Source organism: Heloderma suspectum, chromosome 3, assembly GCF_057233095.1.
Source record: "Heloderma suspectum isolate Gila_16-S chromosome 3, 16-S_ref, whole genome shotgun sequence".
NCBI classification, from domain to species: Eukaryota; Metazoa; Chordata; class Lepidosauria; order Squamata; family Helodermatidae; genus Heloderma; species Heloderma suspectum.
Genome location: NC_139460.1, coordinates 267,418,704 through 267,435,443, shown reverse-complemented (window position 1 = coordinate 267,435,443; position 16,740 = coordinate 267,418,704). Strand labels below are relative to the sequence as shown.

The 16,740-nt window shown below is 44.9% G+C and overlaps 1 protein-coding gene across 1 annotated transcript in view; it reads left to right on the top strand.

The window, feature by feature from the left end:
- The window catches only part of DGKG (diacylglycerol kinase gamma), a 117,958-nt gene that overhangs the window by 33,491 nt on the left and 67,727 nt on the right, over nt 1–16,740 (top strand). Inside the window, exons 8-13 of the mRNA XM_084842004.1 lie at nt 2,610–2,659; nt 5,119–5,193; nt 6,213–6,332; nt 12,232–12,349; nt 15,157–15,245; nt 16,381–16,497. Of these exons, the coding sequence (XP_084698130.1) occupies nt 2,610–2,659; nt 5,119–5,193; nt 6,213–6,332; nt 12,232–12,349; nt 15,157–15,245; nt 16,381–16,497 (569 nt within the window). The remainder of the gene's footprint in view (nt 1–2,609; nt 2,660–5,118; nt 5,194–6,212; nt 6,333–12,231; nt 12,350–15,156; nt 15,246–16,380; nt 16,498–16,740) is intronic.

Genomic DNA, 16,740 nt, shown 5'->3' with positions numbered 1-16,740 from the left:
TTCTTCCTCTCCCTCCCTGATCCTTCAGTCAAGACCAAACGAGATGTGATGCTAAAAGTGTCATTAGCCATCACATTGGTGTGTTTTTCAACCCACCCCCACCCACCCATACCTGCTATTATTAAAAAACAAAAAAACAAAAATGTGGTTACTAGTACCACATTTAGCAGCGCATATAGTTTGGTCCTCAGTTCTAAAGTGAAAACTGCTGTCTGTCTGTCTGTCTGTCTGTCTCTCTCTCTCTCTGTCTCTCTCTCTCTCTCACACACACACACACACACACACCCCTCTACACCTACTTGCTCCCTCCCAGCTGGCTGGGGGAGTGTCACCATCTGGAAGCTCTGATAGGCATATCATTCAAAGCCTCAGAACCTCCCACCTCTCAGGAAACGATCTTCTAACAAAAGGCTCCTACCAGATGGCCATTCTGGTCTATTAGTCTAACAGGGGAATAGCTATCCAGCAGCCACAAAAATTTTATTACGAACCTGAGGGGAGCAGAACATTTGCCAATGTCTGTGTTGTTAGACATGGGTGGCTTTTGGGATGTATGGACCATGCACAAGTACATGCGGTGATCCCTCAACATCGCTAGCTCTTTTTGGAGCCGGTCGGCTTTAAGAACGTAAGAAGAGCCCTGCTGGATCAGACCAGAGGCCTATCTATCCCAGCATCCTATTTCCCACAATGAGTGACCAAATAGGTGCCTGTCTGTCTAGATTTTTATTATTGTGTTTCTTGTTTTTTAAGCGGTGTTATTATGTGAGCCACCCTGAGAACCCTTTGTTATGGGGCGGCATATAAATATCACAAATGAATAAAATATCTACCTTATTTGAAAGTTTCTACCTGGCCTTTCTAGCATCTAGTCACTACTCAGGGCAGCTAGGGGAAGTCCACAAGCAGCACATGAGGGAACTCACACTCTCCTGCTGCCGTTTCCTAACAATGGGGATTGAGAAGCATTCTGCCTCTAATCCTGAAGGAGCCTTATCATCATTATGACTATCAGCTATCGAATTGGTCTAATCTTCATTTAAAGCTTTATTAACTGATGGTAACACTCTTCTGGAATGGCTTGGTTTTTCAATCCAGTTACTGCTATCTAGAGCAGGACTTGTTCCCTATTTTTATGGTTAGATGTTTTAACCTTTATGTCAGTGTGAATCAAAGCTTGTTGCATTTCCCCTCTCCTCAGTCAAATAAGAATCTCCTCCACCTCTTTGAGGCTTCTCCTTAAAGAGGGTTCTGCCACACCCACTTTGGCATCCTGCTTTGCCTCCTTTTCACAGATGATGATTGGAAAGCAGCCACAAGTAGGGTGGCCAGAGGAAAGTACTCTCCTTGGAGAGCTGTGAGAGGACGGTCCTGTATGCAAAGGTGTTCTCTATTTCAAGGGCCATCCAGTCCAAATCTGGTTTAAAAATAAAGAGCCGTAAGAAGGGAGAGCAACAGGGGCCTTGAAGTTGCCCATCAACCAGGGCTGGCCCTACCATAAGGCAGAGTGAGGCAGTCGCTTCAAGAAGCAGATGCTCGGTGGTGTGGAGAGGGCAGTGGTGGCAGCCCCCTGGCCATTCCCCTCCATTGGAGGACCGAGCTGTGTATTCAAGGCAGCCTGCCCTACACCCCTATGCTAACCTGCTGGCCTCCAATGATGTCCCATCACTAGTGTTCATGTAAGAATCCTGTCAGCTTCCATAGGTGAAATGGAGGGGGTGCCATCTTGTCCTTCACCTCAGGCAGCAAAATGTCTTGAGCCAGCCCTGCCATCAACTGTTACCCCCACCTGGATGACAGATTGAGCAATGGACACTGATCACCTGCTCCTAGACTTCCTCACAATGCTGAGATGTATTTCTATTTAAACCATAGTAATTATTTCTAAATTTGCATCTATACTTATTGGCATATGTATATTGCATGCAGATCTGTGTTCTCTTTTATCCTCTTCTTTGGTGATGTGTAAGTGGTCAGTCTACCCAGAGGATTCTTCCTCTTGCTGAGGACCCTATAATTCCATGTAGGTGAAATTACAGCTGTAAGAAGAAGCAAATCCCACCCGCCTACCCACTCCACCACACACACACCTCCCTCTCTGCTTAGTGGATACAAATCTTCCTGGTTCTTAGGAACCATAAGACAGATTCTAGCACAGAAATAAATCTCTGATCTCTGGTAGATCACAAGACCAAAATACAGCCATACTTCTTGCCATTTTATTTCTGTTGCCTATGTTCTTGAAGGTGGGTTGCCACATGGAGAGCACATTATTCCACTGCCATTGGTGAGCCAAGAACCCAACTTTGAAGGTAGACTCCCCAGACTGAAAGTAACAAAGGTCCCCCACTCCTGGTCAAGTTTACAGGACTTTTGGGCAACTGTTAGGAATTTTGTTTTTAATGGTCATATATGGGTTTAAATGTGGATGATCTAAGATGCTGTGTTAACGGGAGGCTACTGGTTCACCACAGTAGGTGTTGAAGTCAGTGCAGCTGTAGAGCAGAGCGGCTGATCAACAAACTCATTTTGCCTGTGGGTGTCTGCATTTATTACAGACCTTTGCTGCATTTATTACAGACCTTTGCTGCATTTGTGTTCTCTTGCAGTTATGTTCCGCCTCTATGATACAGATGGCAATGGTCTCCTGGACAGCTCGGTAAGCTATTGTCAGGATTTCTTTTGCCCCCACTGAACTTCAAACGCTGAATCAAACACAGACAAGAAGCTTCAGTCTGCAGCTTTTAATCCATACTTCAAGGTGTCATACAGATGCAAAGTCTCAGTGACTCTCAGCCTACAAGGAAATGCCTTCAGGGGGTTCAAAAGGTAGCTAAGAAAGTTGCCCGCCATTTGAAAGGAAGGCGGTCTCACTAGACTAAATTAAGGGGTGGGGGGAGGTCTCCATCTCTCTTGTAAGGTTTCTAGGCACAGCTGTTCATGCAAGGCCAATCGGGTAGACCGTCCAAGTTCCGCCCCAGCCTTCTCCCTCTTTGCTCTGCGTCTGTGCCCAGCATCTATTAATTCAGACTCCCCAAACCCTGCCTCTCCCTGTTCGCTATCTCTCGGGTAGGGGGTGAAGAGGGACCTCCTCCTCCAGCTGGACCTTTGAAACCTGAGGAGCCTGCCTAGCCATGTCTGGACTAGCCTGGGAAAATATTTCCCCCATGTCTGGCGGTTCTTCTTCAGAATCTGAACTACTATCCCACTCCCTGCGCTCAGAAACACTCCTGACAGCTATCCCTCAGAGCAATGCTCTTCTCAAGAAAGGGAGGACACAACTCTTTCTAAATGCCTGTCATGTTCCTTCCTCCTCCCCCCTCACAATCAACACACTCCAGGATACCAGGCTTCAGGCTCACTACTTTATTAGTTAAGGACTTGCTTCCTTGCAAATGCAAATTTGAGGAAACTCTGAGATTGCAGTGAAAACGGCTAATCCACACATATACAAATATCAATAAAGGAGCCAAAGTGGAAGTAGGGATGTACGAATCCCTTACCTGGTTCCGGTCAGGGCATCCGCTGGGGGGGGGGAGGCGATCCATTCCTCCCCCCGGAATCCTCAACGGGGGGGGAGGCGATCCGGTCCTCCCCCCCAGAATCCTGCCTGGCCAGCTCCACTCCGCAGCCATACCGCGGAGCTGCCAGCCAGGCCAATCCGCAGCGGGGCCTCCAGCCGCTGCCAGGCTGGTGCGGACGCAAATGGCATCCTGCATAGGTGACGCCATTTGCGTCCCTACAGTAGCCCGTGATAGGCTACATAAATATTTATGTAGCCTATCACGGCAAAAGCAGGGATGCAAATGGCAGCCGCTACGCCATTTGTGCCCCTGCTCTTTGCCGTCATAGGCTACATAGGTATTTACGTAGCCTATCACGGTAAAGGCAGCCATGCAAATGCAGCCGCAGCAGCCTGGCAGCAGCCGGCCGGGAGACCAGCTGGAGCCGCCGCCGCCAGAGCCGCTGCCGCCGCATCCACCACCGCATCCACCCCAGGTAAGCTCCGTCCCAGGGGGATTCCATGGGGGGTGGCGGGAGGCCGTTTCTTTAGATTCTTTAGAATCCGGCCTCACTGGAGTCCGTGGCGGAATTCTCTGACATCCCTAAGTGGAAGTTACAGAAGTTGCCAGCAGTCTCAGCAAGAACTTCTCAGCCACAGTCACTACACAGAGATGCCCCTCTTATGTAGCCTTTCACACATTGCCAACTTGATGGTGCATCTGAGCTCCGCCTCTAACTTTTCCTGCTTTGCTCTGCAACGGACCCTAGCATCCCGCAAGTCACGCCCCTCACTCTCCTCCTCCCCCAGAACATGGGTTCTCATGGAGGAGGGTTGGGGGGCCGTTCAAGCTGAGCCATCTGTGTGTCCAGGTCTTGGGAAGAAGGCCTTACCATATCTGAGCTCACTAGGGAGGGAGCCTCCCCCAGTTCTGGCTGTTCCCATTCTGAGTCTGAGCTGCTAGACATCTCCACATGCTCAGGTTCCTTCCTGACAATGCCTGGTTGTGATCACTCTGGTGTGATGCTGCTCCAGTGTTGGCTCCAGGTTTCTGAGGGCCCTTGGGCAAGACACCCTCAATAGGGCCACTCTCTCAGTGACCTTCTCACCACCATTGTGTCCAGCTGCTGTTGCTCCTCATCCTCTTTCTCATCATTGTCACCACTTGCTTGCTTGACAGGCAGAGAACCAGTGAGCAAGCAGGTGGTGGCATCTACTGCTCCTCTTTCTCACCACCATTGTTTTGGCCGAGCAAGAGGCAGGTGAACAAGCGAGTTGCAGCGGTAAAGAGGAGGAGCAACTCTCAGGGGCTCGTGTCTGTGGACCCCTGCTGGGCTGTGGGCTCTCGACCGGTGCCCAGCCATGCCTACCCTCGATGCTGGCCCTAACAGCCTCCAAGAACAAGGAACTGAACCCAAATGTTTGCATCATAGAGGCAGCGAACAAGGAAAGGCATTCATCAGCCTTCATTTTTAAAAATCAGATCATTTCTCCTCGTGTGCCGATATATGTGTGCAATGTCCACATACTTATATTATCATTTACATTACTGGAAACGTACACACAGCAACATTTTTCTTTCTTCTTTCCTACTTTGGTCTTACTTCTGATCCCAGGAGCTGGATCGCATAATCAATCAGATGGTTCATGTAGCAGAATACCTGGAGTGGGACTCCACAGAGCTAAGGCCGGTGAGTTCCACTTGCATGCTGGTCTCTGCTGAGTGCTGTCAGAATTAATTCATAAAGACTGGCTTTCCTATCCCCTCGAGGATCTGTTGTGTTCCCTTGAGAGAGAAGGATGATTGAGGTTGCACCGCAGATATCCCTGATGATTGTTGTTCACTTGAATTACGCATCATCATATGGAGCAATCTTAACTACCTAACAGGAGCTTCTCAGCTCTGAGGACCGTGTCACAAAAGGGATGGATTCCTGAGATGGGAAGCAAAGAAGACTAAGAGCAAGGAGATGAATATTCATCTTTTCACTGGTGTATTCTTGAGGAGATTATCATGATTTTGCAGGAAGTGAGTGTGCAGGCTTAACAGTCTGTTTTGGAGAGCATATGCAGAGAGTATGTGCTAGAACAGTTTGGGGGCTTACAGAGTTCTGTATTAGTCCAGGTATTGACTGTCTGTCAGGTCGTGAATTGCTCAATCCCTTGCTACAGCAAGGGATCGGTTTCTGGCACAAACAGATGAGGTTCAAAAGGGCCAGAGGCAGAAGACATGATCAAGGACAAACTGATGGTCAGGTCCTATCTGAAAGGCAAGGCTGTGTGGTGACTTGGTGAAACCAATTGCTCAGGCTGAGGAGCTAACTTGGATGCAAGGGCTTTATAAGGTTCAGTATGTCCCAGTGGGCTTCTGGGATCAACAGACAGTTTTCAAGCTAGGCGGTCAGCACACTGCATTCATGCTGGAACTGTATTCAAAATGCCTAGAAGTCATCCTTGACCCACGGAGCACAATTGGCCTGGTTTGCTGAGCATTGGTGACACACGAGGTAAGGCACTAGAGACTGGCTGCTAGTTCAAAACACACACACACTGGTGGCTTACACACTCTTTATGTCAATGCTACACTCTGTTTTATTCTCTATGCCATAATACAAGGCCTCCTGCATAGTACACCCTATCAATAGAATTTGGTGCAATTGGTGGCTTGAGAGAAGATATGAAGATTTTAATTGGATTTTGCCTTCTACAGATCTTGAAAGAGATGATGGAAGAGATAGACTATGATCACGATGGAACTGTGACACTGGAAGAATGGATTCGGGGTGGCATGACCACCATACCCCTGCTGGTTCTGCTGGGCATGGAAACAGTGAGTAGCAGGCCTGACTTCAGAGAAGATAAGCCAATGTAGGTGCAACCTTCAAAGGATGTCCAGCCACGTAGTTGTAGTGAGTTTGTAAACATGCTCCTCCTTTTTCCAGGTGGATTTAAAATGCAGTAATCCAGTCTCATGCTACTTGTATTTTTGGCCCAATATTTAATAACGCTATGGCCTTTCAAAATGGGAGTAATAGTTCCAATAATTGCTTGTATTTAAAATACTCATGCATATAGAGAGGAGGAGCCACATCACTGGTAGAGCACATGCTTTGCATGCAGAAGGTCCCAGGTTTGATTCCTGGCATCTCCAGGCAGGGCTGGGAAAATTCCTGCCTGAAACCCTGGAGAGTTGCTGCCAGTCAGTGTCAACAATACTGGGCTAGATGGACTCATCACAAGGCAGCGTCCTATGTTCCTATGTTTATAGGTGCAATTCTTGAGGAGCATCTCCTGCTCAAGCCTCATTGAGGTGAATAGGACTTGCACAAGAGTATAAATTAAGGTCAAGGATAGTCAAGGTAAAGAAGAAAAAAGAGCATTTTATGCAGCTTCTTGCAGAGATAACACCATGTGAGGGCGCCAGAACCCCAAAAGCCAGATTCCAAATCACTGTCTTTTTAACAGGTTTCTTCAAAGAAAATTAATAAGCTCTCCTATCTGCACAGCATTCAAGAAGCTCATTAACAGAGTTGGGCAAAATTATAAAAGAAAACAGGAAGGATGTAAATGTAGCTAACTTTATAATTTAAGTTAAAACTAATGAAATGTTCCTGACTGTGCACCATTATTCATTTATTTATTATGGTGTGATTCAGCCTGAGTCCACCTTCAAGGCTCAACTCTTCAGACTGCCCCCACACTGGCCGCCTGATAATTCAGTCTCTCTCTCTCTCTCTCTCTCTCTCTCTCTCTCTCTCTCTCTCTCTCACACACACACACACACACCCACACACACACACCAATTTACTTCCCTCTGGCTCTATAAGTCCCAGCTTTAGCAGCCTGAAGGTAATTTGATTGTCTGGAGGCAATTGGGATTTGAAAGATTACCTGATGCTCTTGTCTCTTATTACCAAAATAGTTCAAGACAGGTCAGTGGGAAACATAGGCCCTATTCTTCCGCACCAAGCTTGACAAAATATTTCTGCTTTGTGTTCAGCTCATGTCAGAAAATGCAGGTTCTGTGTTTTTTATAATATTGATGCCCAGATAGGAATGTCAGAGAAATCTGCAACATATTCAAATGAGTTCAGATTTCTTTGAATCTGACCTGCAGATTCTGCAGTGGACTGGCTTTTCCCAAGTCATGCAGATTCCATGGACTTGCAAACCGTTTTTTTTACTGGAGGGTGGGGGGTGTTGTGCAAATGTGTAAATACACAAGTGCATGTTAGTAGAAATGTGCATTAACACAAATGCACATGTTTGCAAGTGAGCATTTGTGCTAATGCACACTAGTGCAAGTGCACATTAGTGCAAACCCACATTTGAAAATGAACAAAATTCTCATTTAAATTCTCAATTACTTCAATGTGCAGACAGTATAACAAAAGATGCCTGGCAATTTGCAGCACACAGATGGAGTGGATTTAACTGAGCCCCAAATTCAATTTCAGAGAAGCTTTCGGGGCCGCATTCCAGTGGTGGGCAGGGCTGAAAGCAAGAGGGGTGGGACCAAAAATACAAAAATCCCAGCAAATTAAAGCCCTTACTGCCTGTAACAAGGCCTTGGGAGAAGCATTTCAATATTTTGGAATGGGGAACAAACTGCACAAAAGCCAGGAAACCATCAAATGATTGATGGTTGGGGGAAAGGGGGTGGGGCCAGGGGAAGGGGATGGGGGTGTGACCATCTGGGAAACCACAGAGGGCCAGATTGGGACCCTGGGCCTGAGATTGCCCACCCCTGCTTTAGGAATGCCTGGAACTGTCTCCTGGTCCATGAAGTCAGTGGATTCCCTCTACTTCCAAAACTTCCTGGAGTGTCCCCATCTGTCCCAGTTAGAAGGCATTGCATTAGTCCTTATGGAGTATTGCCTGGGCCATATGCTGTGATCTTGCTGTAAGGAACGGTTCAGTTAAAGCACAAAACAAAAGAAGGAATGATCTGCAGATTGGGCAATGGACCCCTGATGAGCACCCCCATAAAGCCATATGTATGTATGTATGTATGTATATGTATACACACACACACACACACAGATACACACACACACACAGAGTACTGTGCAAAAGTCTTAGGCCACCATTAGATTTGTTGTTTTAGCAATGGTATAATGAACATATATAATTATTTCTCAGTCTCTTCATTAGAATACAACCAGAAAATACAGGAAATTTGTATGCAGTATTCAACAATAGAAAAAAAAAATCAGAAAAAACTGCTTCCATAGGCTAAAGTGGCAAGTATTTAGTGTGACCTCCCCTTACACTAGAGTAACAGCAGGCGCCTGGCCAGGAATGGTCTTCGTGGAAGGGTAACAGCCAAGAAACCACTTTTGCAGAAGGGGAACAGGGTGAAAAGGCTAAGATACGCTAAAGCTCACAAAGATTGGAATGAAGATCAGTGGAAAAGAGTATTATGGAGTGATGAATCCAAGTTTGAAATTTTGGGGTCCAATTGTTGACAATATGTGAGAAGAAGAGTTGGAGAGAGATGGACGAATGAGTGCTTGCGGCCTTCAGTGAAACATGGTGGAAGGTCTGTCCTGGTTTGGGGCTGCATTTCTGCCAGTGGTGTTGACAATCTTGTCCATATTGTTGGGATCATGAATGCTGAAAAGTACAGACAGGTTTTAATTCATCATGCCATTCCTTCTGGAAAGTGCCTGATTGGGAATGGTTTCATTTTTCAGCATGATAACGATCCCAAACACCCTGCTAATGCAGCGAAATCATATTTAGCGAGGAAAACAGCAGATAAAACACTGACAGTCATGGACTGGCCTCCACAGAGTCCAGACCTGAATATTACAGAGGCAGTATGGGATCACCTGGACAGAGAAAGAAATAAAAGACAACCTACATCTAAAGAAGAACTCTGGGAAGTGCTGAAAGATGCCTGGTATAATATACCAGAAGATTACTTCAGAAAATTTCAGGATAGTCTCCCCGAAAAAGTTCAAGATGTGCTTAGAGCCAAGGGAGGTCACACTAAATACTGGCTTTTGCCTGTACATATTTCCTGTATTTTCTGTTTGTATCTTAATACAGAGACCAAAAAATAATTATGGATGGTCATTAAAACTTTGCTAAAACAACAACGCTGGTGGTGGCCTAAGACTTTTGCACAGTACTGTATATATATGAATGATATTTTATTATTTATTAACTTATTGCATTTATATCCTGCCTTTTTTCCTCTTGCAAGGAACCCAAGGCGGCTTACATTATCATCCTCCTCTCCATTTTATCCTCACAAGAACAACCCTGTGAGGTAGGCTGGGCTGAGAGTCTGTGACTGGCCCAAAGTCACCCAGTGAGCCTCCATGGCCCAGTGGGGACTAGAACCTGGATCTCCTGGCTCCCAGTCCAACACTCAAACCACTACACCACACCGGCTCCCATTGGTATATATCATTACCAATGATATATATTTGGTATTGGTCTGACAAGGGTTTATCTGCCTGGGGGTAGAGATCCCTGTATCATGACAAGAGCTTAAATGTTTAGAAAGACTGGGCTCCATTCCACAACAAAGAAATGTTTATATGTCGTTCACTCTGTAAGGGGGTGTACGAAGTCAGCTATTTGGTAAAAAAAATATGTTAGTTGCTAAGCAGAGTGGTACTTTGCAAGTGTAGATGTGACATGTGTGGGAGTGCGTGACATTAGAAAAAGCACTTGGAGGGATCCATTTTCACACATATCTTGTTATGTGCACAAAGCTTTTATGAGTTGGAGGTGAGAGATTTGATTTGCTACTGAGAAGCATCCACGCACTCCCTGACGTCCCAAATGGAGATACCAACCACCACCATTGTTCAGAAAATAATATCTGAGATCATATAACACACAGCCCTATACTAAAGGACTCCTGGGTGTCCTTGTTCTAGTTGCATTCATGGAGTCGTATTTACTTGCTCTGCTCTCATTCGGACCCTTCTCCTGCAGACAATAGCTTTTTCAATAATTATGATACAGCTCTTACTACCCATAGTACACACAATCATTTTTGCTATCCCATTATGGTCTCTGCTCAAACAGGAGAGCAGAAAAAACTAATGTATGTGCCACAGACAATGACAGCTCTATCATACTACCCACAAGTTGCTGAAAAACTGAAATATTCACTGTTTTAAAAACCCAAGATATAAATCCATTAGGACACTCAAGAAGGGGAAAGCTTTCTGTTTACCTTTTTTATGGCTGCACCACATTAAGTGGTTTAGATAATTATTCACCATGACCCCAAGATTTTTCCCTTGCTCGTTAATATAACTTGAATATATTCGGGGGCGGGTTGATTTTCATAGTTTATTCCTTCATTCATTACATTTCTATACCACCCAACACCCAAAGCTCTCTTAGGGCACAATCCTACACATGTTTAGACAGGAAAAAAAGTCATGTAACTCACAGCATTCCCCAGCTAGCCATGCTGGCTAGGGAATGCCGGAAGTTGTAGGACTTTTTTCTGTCTAAACATGCATAGGATTCCGCCTTCAGATGCTTATATATAGTAGTAACAAGGTGACCTACAATGGGGTGTGTGGGTGTGGGTGTCTGTGTGTGGGTGTAATCCTCTACCTTGGCTTGGTATTACTCATTCATTGACACTGCAATCCTATGCATGCCTACTCAGACATAAGTCCCTTTGGGCTTCTCTATACCAGTCTAAAATCCTGCATTTAAAACGGGGCTTTCTGCTTCCGTTTTAAATGCAGGATCACGACAACTCCCCTTTTCACCCCCTTCCCCCTCCTTCCCCCTGTGTCTGAGTCTTCCATTATCTTTCATCGATCTCGCTCCTCTTCTTGACGCTTTTAGTCTTTTCACGGAGGAAACTGAAGCAGAACACAACCGGGGTAATTTGATAGCTCATTATCTACGATCAATTTAAAAATGGAACAAAGGGCATTTAGTGCAGGAGGCGCCTTGAATGATCGTGGCGTCATGTAAAGAACCCACAAAGTTCCATGAAGGAGCAATCTCAATCGCAGGATAAAAGCTCCGTGTGAAGGAGCCCTTTGAGTTCAAGGGACTCACTCCCAGATAACTGTGTACAGGTTTGCAGCCTAAAGAACATTCTCTTCTATGCCACAGCAGGTATTCTTTCTTTTCCTTCTTTCTTTTTTTTGTTAAAGGCTTTGTGAAGACCCAACTTTATCCTTATCAAGGGGATCATTCTTATACATTTTCTAATTGGCAACCTCAAAAATGTCAGTAGGCTACTGAGGCTATAAATGGGTGAACTCGGACAACCGGTTTACAGATAGTTTACAGGGCAATTAAGTTTGTCATGAGTTTAAAAGGCTATCTGGGGAAAGGTGTTGAAAGCTTCAGAATGACCATGACAGGGGCTTGACCAAGATGACCAACTGATAACATCAGTTACCATGTTCTAAATGTTTCTGGGTCCAAAAACAGGCTGGGTCCAAAAACATGAGGAATAACTTAAAATATATCTTTATTTGAAGCAACTAAGAATCTCTTTTGCAACAACCTACAGGCCTTTGGAATTGCTCGGGTCATGTGACTTTAGGGCAAGTCCTCAAATTACCAACTTTGTAATACTAAGGGAGTGTCACTAAAGTATACACTCCATCATTACACATGTGAAAGACACGTTTGTGTGAATCCATTCCAGGAGACTGAGCTGGACACCCTATATGCTGGCTTTAGTCTGTGCTTTGACTGAGTCTCAATGGGCTTTTTTCTCCATACAGAATGTAAAGGATGATGGGCAGCATGCCTGGAGGCTGAAGCACTTCAAGAAGCCCGCCTACTGCAACTTTTGCCGCACCATGCTGCTGGGAGTCAGGAAGCAAGGCTTGTGCTGCTCCTGTAAGTGCCTGCCCTGGATGTGCCATGTACAAAAGGCTAGTGAGCTTTGACCCTGACTTATAGCCCTAAGGGTGCCCTGGCTGTTACCTGCATGAGAGTGAGCTGGAGCCAATCATGTCAGACTCTCCAAGGCAGGTGGGGAAGAGGATTTCCTGGGGGTTTGGTTTTGTTCCATTTTAATCATAAAACTGAGCAAGCAAGGCTTTCATAAAGGGATGGGGAACATGTGGCCTTCCAGATGTTGTTGGACTGCAACTCGCATCATCCTTAGCCAGCACAGCCAATGGTGAGGGATGGTGGGAGTTGCAGTCCAATAACAACTGGAGGATCACACGCTCCCCATCTCTGCTTTAATATTTACTTTTTGTGCGTTCCTCATTCTGGGAAAGTTTGGGCCCTTTTTAAATGTTTCATGGAGTATAAGGCTATCAAGAGCTCCTAGTCATGATGGCTATATATTGCCTCCAGGATCAGAGTCAGTATGCATCTCAGTACCAGTTGCTGGGGAACACAGGAGGGTGCTGTTGCACTCATGTCCTTCTGTGGGCTTCCTACTGATGTCAGGTTTCTATCTGTGGGAACAGAATGCTGGCCTAGATGGGACCACTTTCCCCAACCTGGTGCCTTCCAGATGGCCATGCTGATGGGGACTGATGGGATATGTAGTCCAACACATCTGGAGGGCACTGGATTGGGAAAGACTGAGATAGGCCATTGGTCTGATAGAGCACAGCTTGTCTTATTTTCTTAGTTTTCAAAAGTGATGGTCCAAATGAACCACAACCCTTTAACACTTTTTTTAAAGCAAGCTATATCCTTTCCTAGGATCCAAATGAACCTAACAACGGCAATAAAGTCAATCATCTTGTGCTCCAAAAGCCTCCCATCCTCATGGCTGCTACTATGCACTGCAGGCATTCTCAATGTTCTGTTGATGACAGGAGCCTGTTCCTCTACAGCCAATGTTCATATTTGAAGAACTCTTACTCAACAGCTCAATTTACTACACCATTGCTCAATTATCAACCAACAGAAGTCTTCTGGAGTCTCAAAATGTGACACTGGCTGCAGTCTTAAGTAGCCCCACTTGGGCACAACTTCCAGTGAAATCCATGTGACTGATTCCTAAGTGAGTTTGTCTAGGATTGGGGCATTAGAATAATTCTTCATAATAAAACCAGAGTTGTGTTTTAAAGTCCAAACTCTGTGTCCACCTTATTATTGACAGAGTTTCTATACCGCTTTTCAGTAGCTGCTTCAAAAGTGATATACAAAACAATGACATGAATGAAACATTTTAAAATCATAGGCTAACAATTAATAGAAAATGCAAATCATGAAAGCACATAGTAGGGCTAATTTCCCAAAAGCAAAATGGAATAGAATTAGCCTTACCTGCTTCCAGAATGCCATGAGAGAGGGAGTTAAATGAACCAGCACATAACAGGGAGAGTTTCAAAGCTCCAGGGCAACAACCAAGGAAGTCCAGCTGCCATTCAGATGGAATGAAGCAAGGCTTCGTTGGTAGTAGGGATGGGGGTAACATTTGTTTCATTCACATTTAATACAAACTGACCTAATTTGCACTTCCCAAACTAGTTCGTGAACCAGAACACAATTACCCTTTGGTTTTTGCTCTGCTCCAAATTATGTGACACGGTTCTCCAACAAAAGATTAGGGGAATTGCATACAAACATGTATACATTAGGGGAAATTGTGTACAAAGGCATGTATGAGGGGAACGTGCTTGCAAAAAAATGTACATGAGGGGAAACGGCATACAAAAATGCACACTAAATTGAATATATGAAAATGTACACAAAAATGTACACACATTTTCATGCAGATTAAAAAAAAAACACTAGTTGGAATGTGGAAATGAGAGAGAATGAAGTTGTGCTTGAAAAAATAGAAAATGAACAGATTTGTCCATCCCTAATTGGTAGACCTTAAATTTTAGGGAGGACCATCGAGGAGGCGGTGTTCCCTTAGATATTGTGGCCCCAGACTGTAGCGGATAGCAATTGTGGATTGTGATCATGGACTGTGATTCAGTGTAAAGTGCAATACCATCTCTTCCAGGATCTAGAACCATTTCTCGTTGCTGCTTTTATTTGAAATGCAAACATTGTCCCTGTATTTCCTGACAAGCATGGCTTTTATTTTCAAATAGCATCTGAGCCTCAGCCCTTCCAGTTCACTCCTTGTATTGCCACATTATGGCCCTGGTAGGCAACCTGGTGCCCTCCAGATGTTTTGGACTACAATTCCAATAAGCCCCAGACAGCATAGTCAATAACCAGGGATTGTGGGAGCTGTAGTCCATGGGGGGCACTAGGTTGTCTGCACCTGTATTGAGGGGTTGAGCACCTTGCAGACATTTCAGACTTTTAAACGAGGTTTACTGGGTTCAGTGGGACAGACTCCCTGTTATGTGTGTATAAGATTGCAACTGTAGGCACCCAACCTTCAATACAACTTTTACAGATGGGAAACTGAGAATGGAAGATGACATAGGCAAGGCTACCCAGTGAATCTGTATAGCTCAGCTGAGTTTTGAACCCGTTGGCTGAACGCCCCAATTTATTTATTTTTATTTATTAAAAATATTTCTAGACCCAAGCTGAATCCTGTACCATGGATTACAATGCACCTATCTGGGAAATATATTTTTAGTTTATATACCATTTCTAACTGATACATGAAATCTAGGTTTAACCAGTCAGTCTTGCCAAAGAACTAGAAGCTGCTTACCTTGAATATAGGGGGGACTCAGAGCCGCTGCTTCTCTCTCTTTTCTTTACAGTTTGTAAATACACAGTCCATGAAAGATGCGTATCCAAAGAGATTGTCCCCTGCATCAGCACTTATGTGAAATCCAAGAGAAATACAAATGTGAGTGAGGCATTTATGAACGACTAGTGCATGTGTTCACTCATGGATAATCTTCCATCTGCCCCAGGCCATCTGAAATTCAGAGCATGCTATCCACACAGTCATAGTAGCACTACTAATAGCACCAAAAAGGTACCTTTATTTTGTAGGCAACCACTCCACTGGATTGCTATGCTTCTGGTATAGTGCATAAATGCCAGACTGTAAAGGGAGGGATCCACCTTCTGGACACAAGTTGCAGAGAAGTGTGATCACATCTACAGAGGAGGTTATGCAAGCAGATGCCCAACAGCAAAGCACCCTGGGGCCAATATCAGGCACAAGGCACCCGCATTCTGGGGACTCCTCTGTTCCAGGATCTCTGAATTGTGAATAAAAGCATCTATTTGCAGGCTGGGTATCAGCAGTGTTATTCAGTATCCTAGATAAATTGAAGCCTGTATTGGAACTCTAGCTGGGTTGGTATCCAGATGGTAAGTGAAGGATCAAAAAGCATTGGCTAAAGGTGCAGCTGGAATCAAGACCTGCACTAAATCACAGATGACAGGTCAAGACGAAGCAGAAACAGAGGTGATAGACAGGAACAGGCTACAGAAACACACAGTGGAGAGAGGCAATGCAGCAGTAAGGAAAGAGTCACTTGTATCAAGATCATGGAGGGGGGGATTAGGCAGAGGGGGCCAGGGCACACCCATGGGTAGCTGCAATTAACACAGGTTGTGCACTCCTGTGCTAAAGAGCTACTTTCAAGGGTATGTGAATTGTGAACAGATCATTGTGGTATTATGCTCAAGTGTTGTCTAGAAGCCTGCACCAGTGGCCTTTTTGGTCAGCTGTAACTCACCTCATAGGTGAAAGGTCAAAAAACAAACACACACAGCAGAGTAAAGATCTGTGTGTTCATGTCCAACAAACTATACTAGTCCCTAAAATCAAGAGAGCTGTATCACAGACACTTCCCCACATCTGCCCAGTCTTTCATTTATCCCAAACATCCAAGAATATATGGAAATATTTGAATGAATTTGGTTCTGATGCACATTCAGGACTGTTTCTTCTCCTTTTTGCCTGGCAGTACCATTTAGCACATGAATTCCTTTTCCAGTATGGATCACCTTGTCGCATGCATTTCTAGGTTATGCAGCACACGTGGATTGAGGGGAACTCCCCGGCCAAGTGTGATCGATGTCATAAAAGCATCAAATGCTACCAGGGCATTACCGGACTACATTGTGCATGGTGCCAAATCACAGTGAGTACATGAAGAGAGTACAGTGTTATTTTTACCAAAGATACTGGGAGGCCAAACTGTTCAGGGCAAGGCACCTCATATGTCAGCAGGCCAAGTCTGTTCTGTGTTGTTACTTATCATAAGCCTGTTAATAAATAAGAAATAAGGGATGTTGTTGCATTACTTGTTTCATCTCCTGATCATGAAGATGGCCATAACACAGAAAGCTAGTGAGAAGCCGTGGAACATGACTGGACTTTGTTA